The sequence below is a fragment of the Orcinus orca genome, chromosome 10 (assembly GCF_937001465.1).
Source record: "Orcinus orca chromosome 10, mOrcOrc1.1, whole genome shotgun sequence".
In the NCBI taxonomy this organism is placed as follows: Eukaryota; Metazoa; Chordata; class Mammalia; order Artiodactyla; family Delphinidae; genus Orcinus; species Orcinus orca.
Window position 1 is genome coordinate 64,622,962 of NC_064568.1, and position 26,611 is coordinate 64,649,572.

Consider the following 26,611-nt stretch of genomic DNA (forward strand, 5'->3'; position numbering starts at 1 on the left):
TCTACGGGTTGACCTCCAATTCACGTTAGGGTTAGGAGGTCTGCGACTAGTATTCAGAATAAAAGTTGGCTGAAGGGTCGGAATATTACGCTTCGTTGTTTAGATGTGTGGAGTATTGGGATGAACATTAGGACAGGATTGAGAGTAGTAGGGCTAAAACTCCTCCTAGTTTGTTGGGAATTGATCGTAAGATTGTGTATGCGAATAGGAAGTACCATTCTGGTTTAATGTGTGCTGGGGTGCTGAGTGGGTTTGCTGGGGTGTAGTTGTCGGGGTCTCCTAGCAGGTCAGGTGCGAATAAGGTTAGTGTAAGTAGGGTTAAGATTAGTAGTAAGGCACCTAGGATGTCTTTGATTGTGTAGTAGGGGTGAAATGGGATTTTGTCTGTGTTGGATGGAATTCCTGTGGGATTGCTAGATCCTGTTTCGTGGAGGAATGGTAGGTGGATGGTTGCTAGTGCTAGGATGATAAAGAGGAGAATGAAGTGGAAGGCAAAGAAGCGTGTTAGTGTTGTTTTGTCAACGGAAAAGCCACCTCAAATTCATTTGACTAGAGTGGTACCGATGTAGGGGATTGCTGATAGGAGGTTGGTAATGATGGTTGTGCCTCAAAATGATATTTTTCCTCAGGGTAGGATATAGCCTACGAATGCAGTAGCTATAACTGTGAATAGTAGTATTACCCCAATGTTTCATGTTTCTTGGAAGGCGTGGGAGCCATAGTATAGGCCACGTCCTACGTGGACGTAAAGGTAAATGAAGAATATGGAAGCTCTGTTTGCATGTAGATATCGAATAATTCAGCCATAATTAACGTCTCGGCAAATATGCGTGACAGATGAGAAGGCAGTTGTCGTGTCTGGTATGTAGTGTATTGCTAGGAATAGGCCTGTTAGGATTTGTGCAATTAGGCAGAGACCAAGTAGGGAGCCAAAGTTCCATCATGAAGAGATGTTTGATGGGGTGGGAAGGTCGATAAATGTGTAATTGAGGATTTTTATTAGTGGGTGTGTTTTTCGAATGTTGGTCATTGGTGTTCTTGTTGAATGACAACGATGATTTTTCATGTCATTGGTCATGGTTGAAGTCCATGTGAGAATAATGATGACATACATTGTTTGTATTATAAGCATTATTTTTGTAATTAGTTTTGTGGGGGTTCTTCAAAGCCTTCACCTATTTATAAGGGTTTAGGAGTGATTGTGGGTGGTGGTGTTGGGTGTGGGATTGTTTTAAACTTTGGTGGTTCATTTTTAGGTTTAATAGTATTTTTGATTTATCTGGGGGGAATGTTGGTTGTGTTTGGTTACACAACAACTATGGCTACTGAGCAGTACCCTGAGGTTTGGGTTTCTAATAAGGTTGTGTTAGGAGCATTTCTTTTAGGATTAGTGGTAGAGTTTTTAGTAGTGTTATACGTTTTAGAGAGTGAGAAGGTGGAGATTGTGTTTGAGTTTAATGGGTTGGGTTGTTTACGATACAGGGTATTTGGGGTTCTGCCAGAACAGAATTGGTTTGAGACGACATGAATGATAAGTCTGAGGTGACAACATGGCACCCTGGGGGAACTGACAAGCAAGCATCTGAAGGTATAAAACTGGATCTCAGAGGAGAAGCAGAATTGGACATGTGGATTTGAGGATTATCAGTACAAGTAAGATCACCCCAGAAGCCTGTGAGTAGGTGAATATCTGAAGTGAGGCAGTTAGAGAGAAGAGGTAGAGGAGGACATGTCCACCAAGAAAACAAAGAAGGAACAGTCAGGGAGTTGAAATGTACATATTATCCCAAGAGCAGAATGATGACAGAGATTCAAGAGTGAATGATCAACGGTGTCAACTGCTAAAAGGCATAAAAGAGATAGAAGACTCAGAAAATTCAGCTGAGTTTGCTGACAAGCAGTTTACCCTTGAGAGAGAAATTTCAGTAGAGTGGTTGAGGTGAAAGACAAAATGCCTTCAAGAATGAATTAAAGAGTAACTTACAGAAGAGGGATGGCTACTGATCACTTTGAGAGAAAGTCTTGAAATTTCTAGGTTTGTAGCATCAGCAAGGAAAAGGAAGGGGAAGTATTCATTTTATTTTGTGTTTTGAAGTTTCTGCATACAAAGAAGATGGGTTCAATGGAAAAAGAACAAATGAAGATGTAAGAGAGTGATGGCAATGACAATTCAGGAAGGCTTATTAATACAAAGACCTAACTCTTATATGGTTCTTGTTATGTCCCAGGCACTATTCTAAGTGCTTTATACATATTAGTCCATCTTAATCTCATAATATTCTATTAAGACAGTACTATTATCATCCTCACTTGCCCACTATCACCACCTGGAAGGAGTGGGTTCAAGAAATGAACTCAGATGGACTGACTAAAGACACCATGCTCTATCCATTGGGCTATGCTAGTTATAAGGGTTAAAGAAGGAAATAAGAGTAATGACTCCCTTCATGAGACGGGGAAAAGAGAGGAAATACTGGTTTAAGCACAATAACAGGGAAACACCTGAGCATCTTCATATATGATAGGACATCATATAAAGTTCATCATATGAACTAATGACAGTAAGAGAATAGAACAGGGATTAGTGTAAGTATTTAGGACAAGAGAGAAGCACACACTACAGATGAAACAGAAGAACAAAACTTGTCAAACATCTTCTGTAGCCCCAGTTGATAAGGGAGCCCCAGAGGCAGTTATGTAAGGTCAAGTTCAATGTGGACCTCTGGGGGAGGGGAGGGAAGGGAAGGTTTGAGTTTGGAGATGAGCCCAGCAGATAAAGCTGCAAAGTGAGATCTGGGAAGGATGTTAGGATATTGGAGAGAAGTTAATTTAAATGACAGTTATGTTTTACAATTTCAGACAAGAAGCTATTTTCAGTAAAAAGAAACACAAGTCTTGATAACTTGGTATGCTATTGGCTGAATATTTACAACACAGTGTTTGTAAACATTGATATCAAATTGAGTAAAATTAATACATTTTAATAGGAGCAATTAAAATACAAAACTAAGCAACTGAATCTTCCATCAAGAAATGTTGTCTAACTACAACATCATCATCATCATCATTATTATTATTTCAGGTGTGAAAATATCAATAAATCTCAGACACTGAAAGATGAAATCTATTGTGAAGCTTGTGTAGACTGAAAATAGTTGTCTAGCCTCAAATGGCTTTCATATATTGTTTTTCACAGCCTGACCAAGCAAAGGCTAAATTATGAATGAAATACTGACTCTACCTTTGCTAAATGTCTCCAGAAAACACCACTAAAAATGTCAAAAGAAGAGCTATTTGAAGCAATTGATATCTATAAAATACAATTATAATCCTATCATAGATGATAATTTATATAAGAAAATGGTTGTTAGTATCAGAATTTTTAACTCTATTTAATAGCTAAATGGATGTCATAGACGTTGGCTAGTACTAAAAGAGGGAGAATTACAGATAATATAAAATCATTTTAAAATATCATACTCTCCCTGAAATACTTCTTTTTCTAGACCTAGAATGAGAAGCAACCAAGGCCATACAAATGTCATCCTGAACTTTGCCTAAAAACATTTGTTTTGCAGAAAACGGATGTTTTAAAAATTTAATTCAGGGTTGACAACTCAGTCATGATAAATGGTGTTAAATATAAAAAGATAATTTTTCTTCATATAATTATATTCACTTTTTAGATGATTCTTTGTGTTTAGACTGGGTTTATGAACATTTTTTTTAATGCTTTAAGGCCCAAGGAATATTGTTCAACTACATATGCCCTTGATTGATTTCCAAATATAGAGGTGTATTTCATTAAATATAGAGAATTTGCAAAACAAATGTTTTAAAACAAGATTTTACATTTTAAAAAAAGATTTAATTGCAGGTTGATTTTGACTAGTCAATTCTTTTAGAAAAGTTTCAAGGTCTGAGAGTCTGTGTTAAGCCAGAATGTCTTCATGGTGATGCTCAGAAGAGCAAAGGATGCTTATACATAAGCCTTATGTGCTATTGACTGCTTGCTTCTAATAGAATATTTATGATTACATTCCAAAGCCAACTATAAGTATTTTTGCTTTTTTAAAAATATATATACATATTTTTTAGGTACTGAACACCTCATTACTTGTTACATATCCCATCACTATACATTATGAGGCAGATAGTTACATTTTTAAATAAAATATTAATATTTATTGCAGATATCTGCAGAAATTCTAATTACTTATTTGCCCACTGACTGCAATTATAAATGCTTCCTCATCAAGGTATTGTCATTTTAAGAAGCTTTTTAAGAATGTTAAACTAAGACTAGAAGATAAATTAATAATAGCACCTTTTAAGGTTTTGAAACATGTCTTGGGATTTCCACCTTGGGATTAGAACATGAAACAATGAGCAATGCAAATTAGGAAATGACTTTTAAAGGAAACATAAATATTTCATAATTCCCCAAGGTTAATTATTATCTTTTTTTAAGGACATGTGTCTTCACACAAATATTTAACATTCTTAATATATTTAAATATTCTTAATATATGTTTCATCCACATATAAGTTTCGAAAGTTAAGCATGAAGAAGGTTCACAGCACAGGGCATTCTCACCTTATTATATGCGTTGTGACTAGACAGGGTGTGAGAATTCTCCTGTTCATCACTCAGGGAGAAGGAGGACAAGTGACTGAAGGGTCCTGGGGTAAGACAGTCAGCATGTGGGAGGGTCTGTGGATGCATCAGAGACTTAGCAGGAGGATGGAGTTTAGTTTGATATAAAGGATGGAGAGAAAAAGGCTTGGGAGGGACAGGCACATCCTGGGAAGAAGAAAGGCATAAAGAGGATGTTAGTGGGCAAAGGTCAAGCTCACTTGGAATTAAGTCTAAATATTATAGACTTTGCATCAGAATCTTTTACTAGTTGGAAGGAAACCTCCTATCATATTCTGGATCCTCACAAGACTCCTGCTTTTATAGTGCATTGTCTGTCTCTTCCAGTAATTCCCGTTGGTCGCCCATCTCCAGCCTCTCTTGCAGAACTGATCAAGTGCCCACAGAGTCTCCCAACAGGGCCATGTTTGTTTAAGGAAGGAGAGAGCTCATCCCAAAGTGGGGAGGATGGGACTAGAAGAATTTTCATTGAAGAGGTAGTAACAGTGGAAATTAATTTAAAGGTGCTTGTGATTTGGTCTGGAAGAAACTGGGGGCAGAAAGGGGGAGGGCATCATAGAGGGTATCAAATCATTGTATAATTCATGGTGCCATGAGTTTCCGGTTGAGCTGAGTATGGGGAAGGGCTCAGGAAGAGGTGAGTCTAGAAAGAATGAACGAAGATGTCCATTCCAGGCAGGGTGTTACTTTGGAAAGAAACTGGAGAACAAACAGACGTGGTCAAATGTAGAGGGGAAAGGTAATGAGGTCTTAACTAGAGAGGGTCTTTCCATCCCCTGGAAAGGGATGCCTGCCTGAGGAAGTCTTTGAGAAAGTAAGAGCTGCTAGATGAGGCCTTGAATTATGTGAACAGAACAAGGAAACCACAAGAGGGAAGTCCTGAATCTACAAAGAAAACTCACAAGAAAGACATATATATATATACCCATCATAAAAGAAAAGGGCTACTATTTTGCAGATCTTTTTAAAGCACCTCTTATATTCCTGAAATTTTTAATGTAAGGTAATAAATTGACAGTGATTATCCTAAGTAAAACCTCTTAGGGGATAAAACTTCTAAAATAAAACCTGTTTTATTCACCTTTGAGACCTCAGCATCAAGCATAATGCCTAATAGAGCAGATGTTTAATGCAGTAACAATTGAGTTTTCAAAAGAATATAATATTTTCAATGAGGTCAAGAATGCCATTAGTAATGAATGAATGTGTTTGGCTTTGTGTGAAATGGAAATTCAGTACAAAATAATGCACATTGCTCAAAATGACATTCAGCTAAACAGGTAAATTCAACTTTTAAGACTATACAATTAATATTTCTTTTCATGTAAGCTGAATTGATTTTGCCAAAGCCGTATTTTTAAGCCACCGATTGGTTTTCTAAAATTTATGCTGAATGTGTTTGCTGTATCAGTAGATGCCCCCACAATGGGTTCAACTTACTTTAAAAACTTACTTCAAAACATACTTTAAAAAACTCTTGGAAAATTTTAAGCAGCTTAGAAAATTAAATTCTAGGGGTTTTAAGTTTGTAAAAATGAGGGGTTTTAACCTTATGTATCTTGAAAATATGACTAAAAGTGTTTTATTTTATTAGTTTCTTGTTTGTGCTTCAAGTGTTTATTTTATATATCAAGCAATTACAAATATACATTCTCATTTCACACACACAGACTACAAACATACACTTATTAAAAAGATAGCATCCTATACACAGTGTTCTGCATCTTATTTGTTTGAGTTTTTTTTTTTTTTCCATTTGATTACAGTTTTGGAACATTTCTATATCAGTACATGAAAGCTATGGATTCCCTATAACACACATTACTGAGTTATCTCACTGATGATAATCATCATTCAGTGATTCTCTTGGAAGTCCCAGGTATATCACCTAAAATATTAAATCACCTAACACAGTCATAAATTTATCTCTTCTTTGCCAGTTTTTATACTTTTCAGGACTTTCTTTTGTCTAATCCTATTGGCTATTGCCTCTAACATTATTATTATTAAATAATAGTCACGTTAATGTGCAATTTAATGGAAGGGTTGTAGTATTTGCCCATTAAAGATGGCTTTTAGATTAAAATGTATTCTAATTGAGTTTTATTTCTCAATCAACCATTTCATTATTTTATCAACAACTAATTAATCAGTGTGGAAAAGGATTAATATGAAAATTGAGTAGTAAGCACAAAGACTAGCTGTGTAAGAAAAAGACAGCATTGTTATTGATAGTTGACAGTGCCTAGGAAGAGGAGCTGAACAGTCTCTGGTTTATAGTCTGGCTTCAGCTTTTTTTGTTTCCCTTGAATGTTTTTTTAAAATTTATTTATTTATCTTTATTGAAGTATAGTTGATTTACAATATTGTGTTAGTTTGGGTAGACAGCAAAATGATTCAGTTATACATACATATATTTATTTTTTTCAGATTATTTTGCCTTATAGGTTATTACAAAATACTGAGTATACTTCCCTGTGCTATATAGTAGGTCCTAGCTGTTTATCTATTTTATATACAGTAGTGTGTATATGTTAATGTCAAACTCCTAATTTATCCCTTCCCCCACCTTTTCCCTTTGGTAACCATGAGTTTGTTTTCTATGTCTGTTTCTCTTTTGTATATAAGTTCATTTGTATCATTTGTCTCAGATGGTTCAAGAATCCATTGTGAGAAAATGTCAGGAGGCAGCCTGTAGTGATCCAGGGGAATCCAAGAGTTCCTTATAGGGAGCAATCTAACCAAGGTCTAACCAATCCAGAGGGAAAAGTTTGAAGAGGGTGTGCTGCTCTGTGTTCTACACTTCTAAACTCTCTGGGCTAACCTCCATCTCTCAGGAGTCGGTCAAACCTGAACACTTCTGTAGGGTCAGATGGTATCAGCTATTCCAGGCAGCTGGGCAGGGAGGAGAGAGCAGAATTTTATCAGCATTTGCACAGGCCAAAGAGAGCTAAGAATTTTGGACAAGCTCACTTGAGCACTGTCTGTGGCCAGGACTGTACAAAGCAGAAAGGACCGTTGGTGGTGACAGCCTCTACAGGTATGTCACTGGAGGCACATTTTCCAATCTGTGCTGCTTGTCTTCTAGGCTTTGTGTAGGTTGTTATCCTGCGATTCTTTTTACCTTTGTCCTGGGAATTTGCTTTGCTTTTCTCTTGTGTTTGATCTCCTGTTTCCAGTAGCCCATGTTTTTTCTTTTCCATGTTTCTTCTCATTCACTGGGACTTAAAGGAGCTTCCTGGGAAAATGGAATTTGGGAAGCCAATTTTTGACACCTTGCATGTTGAAAACTTTGTTCTGTCCTTGCACAATTTTTTGTACTAAATCATTTAATTTTTTTGGATTAAATCATTTAATTTTTAAAATTAAATCCAAAATTCTAAGTTGCAAAATAATTTCCTTCAGAATTTTGAAAGTATTGTTATACTGTAATAGTGTTACTACACTGTTACTATTTTACACACTTTTTTCAAAAACATATTTTTTATGTATGATTTCTACAGCTTTTCTGTTTTACAGTTATTTTTGTCAATTTTCATCAGTTCCTTTCTTTTACTTTTCTTATGAGCAGGAGATCTTACTGTTCTTTAATTTTCCAAATTGAATATTTAATTGATTTATTTTTATTCTCTTATTCATTAAACATATTTAGAGTTATAAATTTTCTTCCAAGGGCTATTTTAACTATATTCTATAAGTTATAATAGATGAGTTTTTCATTGTCTTTTTCTCCACATAGAAATTTTATTTTGAATTTCCCCTTAATAAAATAATTTGTTAAAGAGCAAATTTTTCAACATACAGATGGCAGGGACTTTTTGTGTTTTCTAAATTTGTTATTAATTTATAAAATTTTTGTGATCAGAGAAATTTCTCTGTATTATTTTTATCTTGGAAGTTAATAGTTTTTTTACTGAGGTAGAGCTGATTTACAATATTATATAAATTTTAGGTGTACAACATTGTGATTCACAATTTAAAGATTATACTACATTTATAGTTATTATAAAATATTGGCTATATTCCCTGTGCTCTACAATGTATCTTTGTAGCTTATTTATTTTATAAATAAATAACTACATAGTAGTTTGTGCTCTTAATTCCCTACCCCTATCTTGTATTACTTTTATCATGGCAACTAAAAGCTTTTCCTTTTGGGCCTAATCTCAATACATGGTTGGGTTTTGTAAAGAGTCCACAGATATGCAAAAGAATAGTTTCTGTTTTGGTTTGGCTTTTTTGCAGGATACAGAGCCCAACTACATATATATTAATTCAATTTACTTTAGAGGATCTATTTTTACCTACTGTCCTATGTAATCTATCAACAACTATAAAATGAGTTAAAGTATTTTACCACCAATATATTTTCACTTTTTCTCATCCTATCTCTTGCTTTTGCCTTATGAGCGTTGATGTTATATTTTAATGTTTAGATACTCTAATGATTGTATTTTCCATGTAAAGTTTATCCTTTAGCATATAAGGGGGTCTTGTTTGTCTTGTTTAAGGAAATTTTGGCCTGAATTCAACCTTCGCATTCTGAACATTATAACCTCTCCTTTCCTTTTGTTTGTAGCACCTAGAACACGTTGTTATCCTCAGCTGTTCTCAATCACTTGGTTTAACAGTCCCAGCTTAAAGACTGCTTTTTCTGTTATCTAATCTAGGAACTTTTCTTTTCCTTTTTTTAAAAATTTATTTATCTCAATAGTAAAGGAATCTTTCCTAGACCATAAATTTTTGCAAGAGGTTTATATGAGGAAGAGACCACCGCCTGAGATTGTCTTTGTGCTCCAAAGATACAGGCTTTGGGGTGTGAGTCTGTTTAGTCTTTATTTTTCCTCAAACAATGAAGACTGTCAGCTATACAGTATTTCACATAGCAACTTATCTGTGTCCAGGCTGTCACAGAAAGAGAGAGCCTCCTGCAAATATGACTTCCTCTGTGATTCACTCTATAGCCTTACCTCCTCCGATTCCTAGAACAAAATCAGTTCAGGGATCTTCTGTTGCCAACATATGCACCCATGCAAAGACAAGGGATTGGGGGTTTGCATATTAAGGTGTATCCCACACATCCAAGATGGGTATTTTCCCAAACAACAGTGATTTCATTAAATTCACTTATTTTAGAGAATAAAATATATTCTGACTTATTTCTGGCTTATTTTTCCTTTAAAGTCTGAAAAAATGATTTTATTAAAGTCACTTATTTTAGAAAATAAAATATGTGCTGACTTATTTTTCCTTTAAGTCTGAAAAAAATGTCACTCATATATTTCATATTTAGAACACAAATGCTATAAATTGAGAACATTTTTAAATTGATACTTTGATCCGGCTGAATAATAAAATTCCAATATAACATAATTTGCTTATTCTTACTTTTTCAAATCTTCAGTGGCATTTTCTATGCATTTTCTAATGGTATTTGATACAACGGAATGAATTTCAGTTCATCATTCTTTTGTTTTCTATGTATTATATTATGATGTCTACTGTAGCAGGAAGAACACATGTATCCCCAATTAAATTGGGTTTTCAATTTTTCCTTTATTAAGATTCCTCATAAAAGACTCTCAACATTTACTTAAGCAAAACTTTAAAAATTATAATATTGAGTACTTTGTCTTCAAACATTCCTGAAAATTGAACATCATTTCCAAGCCCCAGATGCCTACTTTGGAAATGTCTTACTAATTATGATGTCATAATACAATTTTTAGTTAAAATTCAAGGCAAAAATATAAGGTTAGGGCTAGGTATGTTAATAATGAAAGTAGTTATGAAACAGAAACAGACTCACAGACATAGAGAACAGACTTGTGTTTGCCAAGGGTGGGAGGTGGGGGAGAGGAATGGATTGGGAGTTTGGGATTAGAAGATGCAAACTATTATATGTAGGATGGATAAACAACAAGGTCCTACTGTATATAGAACAGGGAACTATATTCAGTATCCTGTGATAAACCATAATGAAAAAGAATATGAAAAAGAATGTAGTGTATAACTGAATCACTTTGCTGTAGAGCAGAAATTATCACAAAATTATAAAGCAACTATACTTCAATAAAATTTTTTAAAAATAATGAAAGCAGATATAAAATCTTATTGCAAATAATTTCAAAAATTTCAAAAAATTAGCCTACTTCTTGTCAAATTCCAGTAGGTTAACACTGATAAATATATAACTTATATTTATGGTTGATAACATAGCTTATCTAGACCTAGGTGTTACGTGATGACCTCTGTCATTTCTTATTGTTTATGTCTATATGAATAGTGGAATATTTAATCTAGATTATTTTGCAGGAGTCTTTTTAGTAAAGTTATCTTCTCACTCTCTGAAGATTATTTTAGTCAAAAATAATTGAAATGATAAGTCATATACCCAGTTGGGCACATGAACAGCAATAGGGTGCAACAGGCTTAAGGATAACCAACTAAGAACTCTCTGTCCATTGCAACAAGTTGGAGAGCCATGACTCTTTTTTTCACCCTCAGGACTATACTTTTTAGATTCTTGTAGTTGAAAGAATCTCAATGATGATGGAAAGTACGGGATGAGGCAAGAGACCCTTACTCAGGAAATCTCACCTAGAATATACATGAGCTGTGTCTAGCATTCAGAACTACAAAAGAGACCAATGTAAAACCATATACAATAGGAAAGCTTAAAATCTTTTTTACTGCTTTAGGTTAGGAGTTAGCCAACTTTTTCTGTAAAGGCCCCGATACTGTATTTTTTTTTAACATCTTTATTAGAGTATAATTGCTTTACAATGGTGTGTTAGTTTCTGCTGTATAACAAAGTGAATCAGCTATACATATACATATATCCTCATATCTCCTCCCTCTTGCATCTCCCTCCCATCCTCCCTATCCCACCCCTCTAAGTGGTCACAAAGCACTGAGCTGATCTCCCTGTGCTATGCGGCTGCATCCCATTAGCTATCTATTTTACATTTGGTAGTGTATATAGTCCATGCCACTCTCTCACTTTGCCCCAGCTTACCCTTCCCACTCCCCGTGTCCTCAAGTCCATTCTCTACATCTGTGTCTTTATTCCTGCCCTGCCCCTAGGTTCTTCAGAACCATTATTATTTTTTTTTTTAGATTCCATATTTATGTGTTAGCATACAGTATTTGTTTTTCTCTTTCTGACTTACTTCACTCTGTGTGACAGACTCCAGGTCCATCCACCCCACTACAAATAACTCAGTTTTGTTTCTTTTTATGGCTGAGTAATATTCCATTGTATATATGTGCCACATCTTCTTTATCCACTCATCTGTCAATGGACACTTAGGTTGCTTGTATGTCCTGGCTATTGTAAATAGAGCTGCAATGAACATTGTGGTACATGACTCTTTCTGAATTATGGTTTTCTTAGGGTATATGCCTAGTAGTGGGATTTCTGGGTCATATGGTAGTTCTATTTTTAGATTTTTAAGGAACCTCCATACTGTTCTCCATAGTGGCTATATCAATTTACATTCCAACCAATGGACAGCTCATCCCAAATGAAAACAAATAGGGAAACACAAGGTTTAAATGGCACATTAAACAAGATGGACTTAATTGATATTTATAAGACAGTCCATCCAAAAACAACAGAATACGCTTTCTTCTGAAATGCTCATGGAACATTCTCCAGCATAGATCATATCTTGGGTCACAAATCAAGCCTTGGTAAATTTAAGAAAATTGAAATCATATCAAATATCTTTTCTGACCACAACGCTATGAGACTAGATATCAATTACAGGAAAAGAATCTGTAAAAAATGCAAACACATGAAGGCTAAACAATATACTACTAAATAACCAAGAGATCACTGAAGAAATCAAAGAGGAAATCAAAAAATACCTAGAAACAAATGACAATGTAAACACGATGACCCAAAACCTATGGGATGTAGCAAAAGCAGTTCTAAGAGGGAAGTTTATGGCAATACAATCCTACCTCAAGAAACAAGGAACACCTCAAATAAACAACCTAACCTTACACCTAAAACAATTAGAGAAAGAAGAACAAAAAAACCCCAGATACTGTATTTTGTAGGCTTTGCAAACCATATATTCTGTCACAATTACTACTGCTATGATAGTGTGAAAGCAGCCTTGGATAATATATAAATGAATAAGCATGACTGTGTGCCAATAATGCTTTATGGAAGAGGTGGTGAATCAGATCTGACCCACAGGCTATAGCTTCTAAACCTAAAGGTTTGAAAACAACACACATTAATAAAATCTTTTTAACGTTTGACCTGCACCCTACCTCCCTTCCAATGAATTATCTTGAGGTTGGTACATTTTTCTTTGGAGATCACTATTCAAAATGATTCTTGAAAATGAACATCATTCTACGCTGCTTTGGTATTCAATAGATGAATCTCATAAGGTTCTAGTTTTTGAGGGAAGAACAGGAATCGTAAAATTCTCTTGTATGTGTTTTTATCAGTGAGATATGGAACATAGTTATTTCCCATAAAATCCTTACAGTGCTTTTCACTTACTTGAGAATTGTCTTTTTCAATGTAAAAATACTTAGAACAAATTTTTCAAAAGAAAAGAAGCTTTATTTAAGAGCTTTATTTTTAAAAAAGAATTGACAATTTGGCTTGATTATCATATCCTGCAAAACTTCAAGAACACACGAAGTTATGAAGCAAATAACATCTTTGTTCATTACAGAAAGATTACCAAAAACATGCAGAGAATAAATTCATTTAGCTTTATTTGTTAAAAGAACTACAGAGCCAGTAGAATTAGATATTGACAGAGACAACATAAAAGTAATGCTATAGCAGTATCTGATGCATTCATCACTCTAGAAGAAGCCCACTTTCTACTCAGCCATCAAGTCAAATTGTTTAATCATAAAAGCTCTTTCCATTGCAACACTCAAAAGGACATTGGAATGCATATGGGCTCTTCATTAAAGCCTACACATCTGAGGCTCTTTTGTTCCATCTGTTTTTTTAAACCTCCTTTCCTGTGGTTTGGTAGTGAAAGGTGAAAATCCATTTTCCCTTTGCTCTCACTGTCCCCTCTACACACCACACACAGTTATCTGTGCCTTTTGAAACTCAGAGCACCACTGCGTGAAATTACTGGAGCCTTTAACTCCATCCTTTCTTCCCTTTTCCCACCTCTTTGGGAAAATGAATTTTTTTCTTTTTTTAACAACACATTTTTAAATGCAGCATTTATAGTCAGCTTTTCTTTCCTGCCTGGAGCCTATAGTAATCCAAAATCAGAATTTTAGCATTTCTGCTAAAGTTTTAATTTAAAACAACACCCCGTTCATAAAGTCAAGGACGATTACAATGTATTTCTTAAAGAGTGCCTCCTTAGGCCAGAGAGGTATCAACATTTTACAGACATGATCTCAGAAACTCCAAATTACTAAGAAGAGATTCTAATCATCTACATTTCACTAAGATCAAGCCAAGATAACATAGGTCTCTTAATTTTGAACATATGGCATAACTTCTTGCTTATCAGCCCTAATTTTAAAGCATCCATGTGAATTTTAAAAACAGTCATACTTAAAGCAACACATCTATTTCAGACCCTGACTTGAACAAAAAAATTTGAACTTGTTAAATATGAAAAAGTTAGCATATGCTTAGCTACTTCAAATTCCCTATTAAAAAAAATTAAAGGACTAAAACATAATTGTGAAGATAGGATTTGGACTATTTAGTTCTGAAAGTTTGTGGTTGTCTGAAAGCAAGTTTCACAGAGCAGATAGCATAGATAAAGTGTGAAGATATTTGACTAAGACATGCTCAAGAGAAAAGAAAGAGGAAGTATTTCATAATCAATCACAGTGGGCACTAGAGCATGAAAATGCTGAGTTTTATGTTTTTCTATACATATAGTTTAATTTTCATCCTACATTCTGACATGGATGCATTTGGGGAAAAAGGCGCAATTTAAGTTGAAGAAGTTAGAAAGTAACACAGAAAAGAGGCTTCTCTGATTTCTCATCATGGTGGGAAGAAAGAAGAGAATGTATTTGGCGGCCCTTTAGTAGGAAGTCAACTCCTTTCTTCCAAAATTATAATGTTCCTAAAAGAAATGATAAAAACAGTAAACATTTAAAAATTTGCATTCCCTTTAAGGTGTCCAGAGCTCTTTCACAGTGACTGTTTCATTAAATCATGAATGGGTATGAGTATGGGTACCATTAGAAATGAGATTAGTAGCCCCATTTTTCTAGGATGAAACTGAAGTTCAGAGAGTTGACTGATCTTCCCAGGATCACACCAAGCCCATGTTCTTTCCATTGCATTCTATCGTAATGTTTCTCTCCTTTGCAGGAAGCAGGAAAGTTACTGCTGGAGCAGTAGGCTCCAGTAACCAATAGTGAAGGTAGGGTCCCTTAATGGATTAGGCAACCAGAGGGCCAGGCCTTGGAGTCTGTAGCCTGAGTGTGAAGTAGACAGGTAAGAGCAAGAAAGTACAGAGGGTTGCAGAGAAGGTTAAGAGTAGCAGGAAAGAGACAGAGACCAAGGTTCAGATATTTAGAACCCACTAGGATATAAGCGCCATGGGATCAAGGATATTGTCTGCTCTGTTTCCTGAGAAAGCACCCATATCTTTATTGGCACAAACATAAATGGCTGGATGCTAAGAAGAGACAGAAGGGAAGTGAATGTGGATAGAAGTAGCGACACCATCCATCAGGGACACCATCCACAGCAAGGACTACAAGCTCAGGAATACTTTCCAGTCCCTTCTCCCCTACACTCCTGTGCTCTGTGGTCCTTCCACCAACATGGGCAGCTAAGGCTTAATACCATCTTCATATCTCAGGGTAGGATTTTGGTAGTGACTGTTAAAACTGAATTTCAAAGAGAAATTCAGTACATTTAATGTACAAGATACATTAAATGTATCCTTCATATTGTTCATGTTAACAAAGTGTTATAATTTTAAAGAAAAATGATCTTGTGGTTTTTAATATCCTGAGGTTTTGTTCCTTTGACTCTATTATTGTTTTACCAAGAAATTTAAGTGAAAGTGTTGATGTTCACCAACTAAATTGTGTTTCCTGTACACAGCCTGTCACCCAGTCTAAAATCACTTTTCAGAGAGATCTAGAAAGGCAAAAATTATCCCCAAAGTTCATTACAAGGATTATCCCAGAGTCTTTTGTGATTATGAAACAAAGGAATCAAAGCATGGTGTCTTCTACACTTAAAGGATGCAGAAACAAGAAATCCAGACACAGCCAAGACTTCACTTTCATTATAGAAAGCATCTTTGTTTAAATTTTAGGTTGCCTACTTAGCCTTCCTATTCAGGATATTTGCAATGGAAATAGTTGTCAAGTTTGCCAATGTAAAAAAAGGAAAAAAGTAATTTTAGTAGCAAATACCAGGACCCTGATACAGGCTGTTATATATGTGTGTCTTTTATATGAACACACACACACACACACACACACACACATATATAAATGTATATATGTTATATATACATTTATATATGTATATATAAATTTAATTTTGAAAAGAAATCATTTCTCTCCCAGGGATTTTAGTTTAAGGAAAAGCAAAACAAAGTATAGTTATTCAAAGGGAAATAATGACAATGAATCATATTGATAATTTCTTCTTACTCCACAAATAGGAAGTAAATAGGACATGATTTTTTTAAAAAGGAAAAAAATCAAAATAAAAGAAAATATTCCCTACCCCAATTTTCTCAATCAAAAAGAAAAGAATCAAAGTAAACTCTGTGGGGGTAGAACTAGTCTTATTTGTCATGATTTTGACCTAGACAGTAGATTATAAGATTTTCCATCTCTCCAAAGTTATGACCTGATTAATACTTGCTCTTTTTTTTCTTTTTGGATCATCTAAGGATGTGAAATATCAGAAGGGTTCCAGTAATATTTAAGGGCACGAACACAGAATTTCATAGTAAGGAGGTATCTTCGAAAGTACTTCATACAACACACTCATTCTGCAGATGTGTAATTAAATCCAGGATCAGGAATGACTTAGTCTAACAGCATGCATTTTAAGAGTTAACATCAGACTGCCTGACTTTTTAAAATTTCTCTTTCAGTTAATTGTCCTTACACCTAACAATTGGGGAAATACAAGAAAGAGAAATGTCTAGAAAAGTGGTAAAGCCATAATTTTGCTGACATAGAGCCAAGGAAAATGTATGTCCCTTGTCAAACAGGGCTATCATTATGAGTAGTGGCTCTATGGAATGTGGAAATTCTCATAAATGGAGGCTCACTTACCTCTTTTGTGTAAATCAAATACGAAAAAGTTCTTAGTTCAAACACAAAAGAAGGCACCTAATCAATGTTGTTTGAAAGGAAATGCCCCTGGCAGGGGTAGCTTTGAGCATCATTAGTCATAGAATTCTTGGAGCTGGAAGGGAGGCAATAGGTGGGCCAGCCCAGAGTCTCTCAACCCCAGCATTAGTGACATTGGGGATAGGATAAGTCTTTGCTGTGGGGGACTGTCCTGGATACTGTAGGATGTTTAGCAGCATCCCTGGCCTCTACCCACTGGGTGCCAGCAGCATGCTCAGCCCCAGTCATGACAGTAATATCTGGGGCAAAGTCATGCCAGTTGAGAACCACTGGTCCCCTCATTTCACAAATGCACTGAGTAGAACTGGTTAACCACACAATCACAACTAGAACACATACTTCAGAGCTCTTTCTGAAAAACCAACCTGCCCTAGTTTCCCTTTGGTTCAATTATGTATCATAATGAATAAGGGCATCAGATTTGCATGAATGTGGTTTCTGAAATGTGAGGTGAAACTAGCCTGACTTTAGAATATGCTGCAAAGGGCCAGTCCTTCTATCAAATGCAATTCATGAGGGCCTAATACTTCCCAAAAGCCATTAAGCCACAGATTGAGAAAAACACCTCTATTTTTCTGAGCCTACCCTATGGGATAAATATCATATATACTTGCTTTTACTTGAGCAGGTAAAAGATGCTAAGCCTCTCAGCTCTACTGGACAAAGATAACTGACAATCTGGGTCCTGGTAAGTTGTTTCTTACCAAATGCATTTTCTGTTTTCAAGGAAAAGTAAGGTAAAAAATATTAAAGATCTAAAGGTTCAAAAAACAAATTTGTATTTGGATGGCTGGGCTACAGTAGATTAAATTTCACTTAGGATGTCTAGATTTGGAGGTTAGAACATTATTTTTAAAAACCCTATAAACCTACCAGCTCTCCCATCTCAAAGGAATAACCAGTTTTGAACTTACAAATTTACTACAGATTGTTCTTTTCACACAGCCTTTGAGATAAAGAAAAGTACATTTTTAATCCTGGCGCTTTTTTTTTCCATATATTTATTTTAAATCACTTGCTTCACTAACCTGATTTCAGTTTTCACAGGTTGGACTTCTAAAGCTGTCTTTGGTTTCTTTAACGGAACTTAAAAAATAGTTTATTTACCAGTTTTAGCTCTCTGTTTCATTCTGTCCTGTGCACCCTCTTGATTGCTCTTCTCATTTGGATTTATTGTTTTCTCTGCCAAAATGACAAACTCACAGTTATTTTATCTTAGATCACAGTGAGGAAGAGAAAGTTTCCAAGTCTCTTCATATGACTCAGCTTCAAATTTCTATATCTTGCTGTGACCTTTACATTTGTCATCATGCAAAGCTGGCCTAATCTCACCCACACTTTAAAATATCTAACAATCTCTCCAATGGTTAGAGATTATAACATTTATTCTAAACACATCAATCTTAGCATTTATATTCAAAGAATACATACAGTTTTTTACTACATCCTCCTCTAAATATATTCTACCTAGAGTCCATTTCTCATAGGTCAAAGAAAATGTTCATAGAGAAAAGAAAACCACAAGCCCCTCACCCAGGTTGCATTTCCTATGTACACTTATTGATAACTAGCCCCCCAGATATGTTAAGGAAGTTGTAGAATTGAATCTGTTTAGAGGGGGAGGGAGGAGATCATTGTAGACAATGTCCTGGGAGAGGTGTGACATACAGTATAAAAGACAAAACTATACCAAAGCCATGTTGTTGTCACCATATAGTTCTATTCACAGGCTGACACTGACTCAAAGTTCAAGAAGTTTTGAGAAATAGACTCCTCTGAAGTAAAACATAAGAACACATCTTTTCTCTTGCCAACAAATAAAATGAACTTTCTAAACTTTGAATAATATTTATTTTGGCTATTACTTAAAATTATTTTTACACAGCTACCTTCTCCTCTTAAAATTCTGTTGTCTGATACTTTTCAGGTGAAACCAATAGAGAATTTTAAACTCTGTTTTAACAAAACCTTATTTTAAGTTCTATTTGTCTTGCCTTTCCCTGGCTTTTCTCACACAAATATAAAGGAAATAAAACCTTACTTTAAAACCATAATATACAAAAATGTTTAAATAAAAATAAAATAAAACAATTTTTTTTAATTTTAAAAATTTGAAGAAAAGAAACTTAGCCTTCCAAATAGAAGTAATAAAAGTTTAGATATAATGACTACAGCTTTTTATTTCATAAACTTCAACCCTATTAGATGTAGATAAAAATGAAAATAAAGATTGAATTCAACCAAAACAAAAAACAAAAAAAAGGAATATAATTTACATGAGAGGTTCTAAATATGGTAATCATCACCTCTCATAAATAAAGATATCTGGGGACATCACGAGTTAACAAAACATAGGACATATTTATATAAAGCTTTCAGATTATCATTGTTTCCCAATAGACTGGGATACAGTCAGACACTACATATTCACCAATTTGTTAAACTACTAATGCTTCAAAGCTTAACTAATTATTAGAATTCAGTTGCTTAACTAATTATTAGAAGTATTCCATCTATTATGATAGAAGTATTCCATCTATTATGATAGAAGTGGCAAAGGTCTTCTTTGTGTGGCTGTTTTAAAGCAAGTAAAGAGACTCCCTCTTGTGAGAGCACCGGAATCACAATTAACTGCTGAACCATCATTGACAGGAAAACACTGAACTCACCAAAAAAGATACCCCACATCCAGAGAAAAAGGAGAAGCCAAAATGAGATGGCAGGAGGGGCGCAATCACAATAAAATCAAATCCCATAACTGCTGGTTGTGTGACTCACAAACTTGAGAATATTTATAACACAGAAGTCCACCCACTGGAGCGAAGGTTCTCAGCCCCACGTCAGGCTTCCCAACTTGAGGGTCTGGCAATGGGAGAAGGAATTCCTAGAGAATCAGACTTTGAAGGTTAGTGGGATTTGATTGCAGGACTTTGACAGGACTGGGGAAAACAGAGATTCTACTCTTGGAGGGCACACACAAAGTAGTGTGTGCTTCGGGACCCAGGGGAAGGAGCAGTGACCCCATAGGAGACTGAACCAGAACTACCTGCTAGTGTTGGAGAGTCTCCTGAAGAGGCAGGGGGTGGCTGTCTTTCACCATGAGGACAAGGACACTGGCAGCAGAAGATCTGGGAAGTAATCCTTGGCATGAACCCTCCCAGAGTCCATCATTAGCCCCACCAAAGAGCTGGGTATGACCCACTGTTGGGTCAGCTCAGGCAAGACAACCAAGAGGGAGCGAATCCAGCTCCACCCATCAGCCCCACCTTCATCCTCAGTGGATGAGGATTAGATAGCCTCATCCACCAAAGGGCAGATAGCAGGAGCAAGATGAACTACAGTCCTGCAGCCTTTGGGACAAAAACCACATTCACAGAAAGATAGACAAGAAGAAAAGGCAGAGGGCTATGTACCAGATGAAGGAACAAGACAAAACCCCAGAAAAACAACTAAATGAAGTGGAGATAGGAAAACTTCCAGAAAAAGAATTCAGAAAGATGATAGTGAAGATAATCCAGGACCTCAGAAAAAGAATGGAGGCAAAGATTTAGAAGATGCAAGAAATGTTTAACAAAGATCTAGAAGAATTAAAGAACAAACACCTAGAAGAATTAAAGAACAAACAAACAGATATGAACAATACAATAACTGAAATGAAAAATACACTAGAAGGAATCAATAGCAGAATAACTGAGGCAGAAGAACGGATAAGTGAACTGGAAGACAGAATGGTGGAATTCACTGACGCAGAACAGAACAAAGAAAAAAAAAGAAAAAAGTGAAGGCAGCCTAAGAGACCTCTGGGACAACATTAGATGCAACAACATTCACAATATAAGGGTCCCAGAAGGAGAAGAGAGAGAGAGAAAGGACCCGAGAAAATATTTGAAGATATTATAGTCGAAAACTCCCCTAACATGGGAAAGGAAAGAGCCACCCAACCACCCAACCCCAGGAAGTGAAGACATTCCCAAGCAGGATAAACCCAAGGAGAATGACGCCAAGACACATAGTAATCAAACTGACAAAAATTAAAGACAAAGAAAAATTATTGAAAGCAACAAGGGAAAATGACAAATAACATACAAGGGAACTCCCATAAGGTTCACAACTGATTTTCAGTAGAAACTCTACAGGCAAGAAGGGAGTGGCATGATATATTTAAAGTGATGAAAGGGAAGAACCTGCAACCAAGATTACTCTACCTGGCAAGGATCTCATTCAGATGCGACAGAGAAATCAAAAGCTTTACAGAGAGGCAACAGCTAAGAGGATTCAGCACCACCAAACCAGCTCTACAACAAATACTAAAGGAACTTCTTTAAATGGGTAACACAATGGAAGAAAAGGACCTAAAAAAAAAAACACATTACAGGGCTTCCCTGGTGGCGCAGTGGTTGAGAGTCTGCCTGCCAATGCAGGGGACACGGGTTCGTGCCCCGGTCCGGGAAGATCCCACGTGCCGTGGAGTGGCTAGGCCCATGAGCCATGACCACTGAGCCTGCGTGTCCGGAGCCTGTGCTCCGCAGCGGGAGAGGCCACAACAGTGAGAGGCCCGTGTACGGCCAAAAAATAAAAGAAACACATTATAAATAAATACTGGTAATAGGAACATATATACCGATAATTACCTCAAACATGAATGGATTAAATGCTCCAACCAAAAGACGCAGGCTCGCTGAATGGATACAAAAACAAGACCTGTACATATGCTGTCTACAAGAGACCCACTTCACACCTATGGACACATATAGACTGAAAGTGAGGGGATGGAAAAAAATATTCCATGCAAATAGGAATCAAAAATCAAATACACTAAACTTTAAAATAAAGAATGTTACAAGAGACAAAGAGGGACACTATATAATGATCAAGGGATCAATCCAAAAAGAAGATATAACAATTATAAATATATATGCACCCAACATAGGAGCACTTCAATACATAAGGAAACTGCTAACAGCTATAAAATGGGAAATTGACAGTAACACAATAATAGTGGGGGACTTTAACACCTCACTTACATCAATGGACAGATCATCCAAACAGAAAATTAATAAGGAACCACAAGCTTTAAATAACACAATAGACCAAATAGATTTCACTGATATTTATAGGGCATTCCATCCCAAAACAGCAGATTACACTCTCTTCTCAAGTGCACATGGAGCATTCCCCAGGATAGATCATATCTTGGGTCACAAATCAAGCCTCAGTAAAGTTAAGAAAATTGAAAACATATCAAGCATCTTTGCTGACCACAATGCTATGAGATTCGAAATCAATTACAGGTAAAAAAAATAACAAACACAAATACATGGTCGCTAAACAATACGTTACTAAATAACCAAGAGATCACTGAAGATATCAATGAGAAAATCAAAAAATACCTACAGACAAATTACAATGAAAACACAATGATCCAAACTGTATGGGATGCAGCAAAAGCAGTTCTAAGAGGGAACTTTATAGCAATAACATCCTACCTCAAGAAACAAGAAAAATCTCAAATAAACAACCTAACCTTACACCTAAAGCAATTAGAGAAAGAAGAAAAAAACCCCACAAAGTTACTAGAAGGAAAGAAATCATAAAGATTAGAGCAGAAATAAATGAAAAAGAAACAAAGAAAGCAATAAGAAAGATCAGTAAAACTAAAAGCAAGTTCTTTGAGAAGATAAACCAAATTGATAAACCATTAGCTAGACTCATCAAGAAAGAGGGAGAGGACTCAAATCTATAAAATTAGAAATGGAAAAGAAGTTACAACAGACACCACAGAAACACAAAGCATCCTACGAGACTACTACAAGCAATTCTATGACAATAAAAAGGACAACCTTGAAGATATTTTCAAATTCTTAGAAAAGTATAACCTTCCAAGACTGAACCAGGAAAAAATAGAAAATATGAACAGACCAATCACAAGTAATGAAATTGCAACTATGATTAAAAATCTTCCAACAAACAAAAGTCCAGGACCAGATGCCTTCACAGGTGAATTCTATCAAATATTTAGAGAAGAGCTAACACCCATCCTTCTCAAACTCTTCCAAAATATTGCAGAGGAAGGAACACTCCCAAATTCATTCTATGAGGCCACCGTCACCCTGATACCAAAACCAAAAAAAGATACCACAAAAAAAGAAAATTACAGACTAATATCATTGATGAATATAGATGCAAAAATCCTCAACAAAATACTAGCAAACAGAATCCAACAACACATTAAAAAGATCACACACCCCAGGTATGCAAGGATTCTTCAACATACACAAATCAATCAATGTGATACACCATATTAACAAATTGAAGAATGAAAACCATATGATCTTTTCAAATGATACAGAAAAAGCTTTTGACAAAATTCAACACCCATTTATGATAAAAACTCTCCAGAAAGTGGGCATAGAGGGAACCTACCTCAACATAATAAAGGCCATATACAGCAAACCCACAGCCAACAACATTCTCACTGGTGATAAACTGAAAGCATTTCCTCTAAGATCAGGAACAAGACAAGGTTGTCCACTCTTGCCACTATTATTCAACATAGTTTTGGAAGTCCTAGCCACAGCAATCAGAGAAGAAAAAGAAATAAAAGGAATACAAGTTGGAAAAGAAGAAGTAAAACTGTCACTTTTTGCAGATGACATGATACTATACATAGAGAATCCTAAAGATGCTACCAGAAAAATACTAGAGCTAATCAGTGAATTTTGTAAAGTTGCAGGATACAAAAGTAATGCACAGAAATCTCTTGCATTCCTATACACTAATGATGAAAAATGTGAAAGAGAAATTACGGAAACACTCCCATTTACCATTGCAACAGAAAGAATAAAATACTTAGGAATAAACCTACCTAGGGAGAAAAAAGACATGTATACAGACAACTATAAGACACTGATGAAATAAATTAAAGATGATACAAACAGATGGAGAGATATACCATATTCTTGGATTGGAAGAATCAGCATTGTGAAAATGACTATACTATCCAAAGCAATCTACATATTCAATGCAATCCATATCAAATTACTAATGGCATTTTTCACAGAACTAGAACAAAAAATCTTAAAATTTGTATGGAAAACACAAAAGACCCCGAATAGCCAAAGCAGTCTTGAGGGAAAAAAATGGGGCTGCAGGAATCAGACCCCCTAACTTCAACTATACTACAAAGCTACAGTAATGAAGACAGTATGGTACTGGCACAAAAACAGAAATATAGATCAATGGAACAGGATAGAAAGTCCAGAGATAAACCCACACACCTATGGTCAACTAATCTATGACAAAGGAGGCAAGGATATACAATGGGGAAAAGACAGTCTCTTCAATAAGTGGTGTTGGAAAAACTGGACACCTACATGTGAAAGGATGAAATTAGAACACTTCCTAACACCATACACAAAAATAAACTCAAAATGGAGAGACTTAAATATAAGAGTGGACTCTATAAAACTCTTAGAGGAAAACATCAGAAGATCACTCTGACATAAATCACAGCAAGATCTTTTTTGATACAACTCCTAGAGTAATGGAAATAAAAACAAAAACAAACAAATAGTACCTAATGAAACTTAAAAGCTTTTGCAAAGCAAAGTAAACTACAAACAAGATGAAAAGAAAGCCCTCAGAATGGGAGAAAATATTTGCAAACGAATCAATGGACAAAGGATTAATCTCCAAAATATATAAACAGCTCATGCAGCTCAATATTAAAAAAACAAACAATCCAATCCAAAAATTGGCAGAAGACCTAAATAGATATTTTCCCAAAGAAGACATACAGATGGTCAAGAAGCACATGAAAAGCTGCTCAACATCATTATTAGAGAAATGCAAATCAAAACTACAGTGAGGTATCCCGTCACACCAGTTAGAATGGGCATCATCAGAAAATCTACAAAAAACAAACGCTGGAGAGGGTGTTGAGAAAAGGGATCTCTCTTGCACTGTTGGTGGGAATGTAAATTGATACAGCCACGATGGAGAACAGTATGGAGGTTCCTTAAAAAACTAAAACTAGAATTACCATATGACCCAGCAATCCCACTACTGGACATATACCCAGAGAAAACCATAATTCAAAAACACACATGCACTCCAATGTTCATTGCAGCACTATTTATAATAGCCAGGTCATGGAAGCAAACTAAATGCCCATCGACAGATGAATGGATAAAGAAGATGTGGTACATATATACAATGCAATATTACTCAGCCATAAAAAGGAACAAAATTGGGTCATTTGTAGAGAGGTGGATGGATCTAGAGACTGTCATACGGAGTGAAGTAAGTCAGAAAGAGAAAAACAAATATTCTGTAAGACAGAAATGGAGACAGAGATATAGGGAACAAACGTATGAACACCAAGGGGGGAAAGTGTTGGGGGGGGTGATGAATTGGGAGATTAGGATTGACATATATACACTAATATGTATAAAATGGATAACTAATTAGAACCTGCTGTATAAAAAATTAAAGAAAATTCTAAAATTAAAAAAGATAAATAAATAAAGCAAGTAAAAATCTAAGATTTTTAAACCTACATAAAGCAATGGAAGAGGGGCAGGAGAAGAAATCTTTGCTGTGGAAACCCACACCCTTAGCAATGTGGAAACCTGAACTCCTTAGTTCCTGTCTTCCTTGGTACATACACAAGGTCAAGAGAAATCGTAAAGCAATAATAATAAAAATAATGATAAATAAATAAATAATAAATGGGAGAGATAAAAGCCTAAGTTTGACGAAGAGCTCCTATATGATTATATCCTGGAAGAAAAAGTAAATATTGTCTCTATAGGAAAATTTCTTTAACATTAAAAAGTTTATTGTGTTGATAAATTATCTATTACATATCATACATAACCTGTATATGATAAATTGTCTGTTACCTATTACATATAGAGGAAGGGAAGAAGAGAGGAAGGAAGGAAGGCAGGAAGGAGTAGGGAGGGAGGGACAGAGGGAGTAAAGGGAAAAGATGAAGAGAAAAACTCACAAGGATTTCATTACTTGAATAATCAAAAACAACCTGGTAACAGTTGGAGAAGCCAAATCTCTGGTCTTAACTCTTCCAAAAGAAATGTAACCCTGCAAGCAATTTTGGTTCTCTTCCCTCAAAACTATTCAGTAAACCACTTAATCATTTCTAGATCTAAAATTGTTAAACATTTTAAACTGAAAAAATTTCTTGATAAAAGGTTAGCAATGATAAAAAGATAATTTTATGACAAAAGAGATTGAGCCATCTTGATTGAGAAACAAATGTTGAAAAAGTAGCAACTTGTGACAAAGCCAGTAGTCATTCATAATAAAAGGCAATATTATCTAGTTCACCTTTTAACAAAGGTGTTTGCTCTATAATTGTAACACATGGGTGATAAGGAAGTGCAGGTGAAGGTCACAGTAAAAATATAATTTGATGTATATATGTCCATGCTACTCTCTCACTTTGTCACAGCTACATATATACACTTCCAAACGTAAACTAGATAGCTAGTGGGAAGCAGCCACATAGCACAGGGAGATCAGCTCAGTGCTTTGTGACCAAAGTAGAGGGGTGGGATAGGGAGGGTGGGAGGGAGGGAG

The 26,611-nt window shown here is 35.5% G+C and overlaps 1 protein-coding gene across 15 annotated transcripts in view; it reads right to left on the reverse strand.

The window, feature by feature from the left end:
• Positions 1-26,611, reverse strand: part of MLIP (muscular LMNA interacting protein) — a 293,648-nt gene that overhangs the window by 47,947 nt on the left and 219,090 nt on the right. For 12 of the 15 annotated variants that reach the window (XM_049716240.1, XM_049716228.1, XM_049716234.1 and 9 more), the window contains one exon: positions 4,598-4,804. The exons of 2 other annotated variants lie outside the window; for them this stretch is intronic. In XM_049716240.1, coding sequence (XP_049572197.1) covers positions 4,598-4,804 — 207 coding nt within the window. Of the gene's footprint in view, positions 1-4,597; positions 4,805-13,247; positions 14,743-26,611 lie in introns of those variants that run through there. One more of the 15 variants, XM_049716237.1, reaches the window with a different exon arrangement.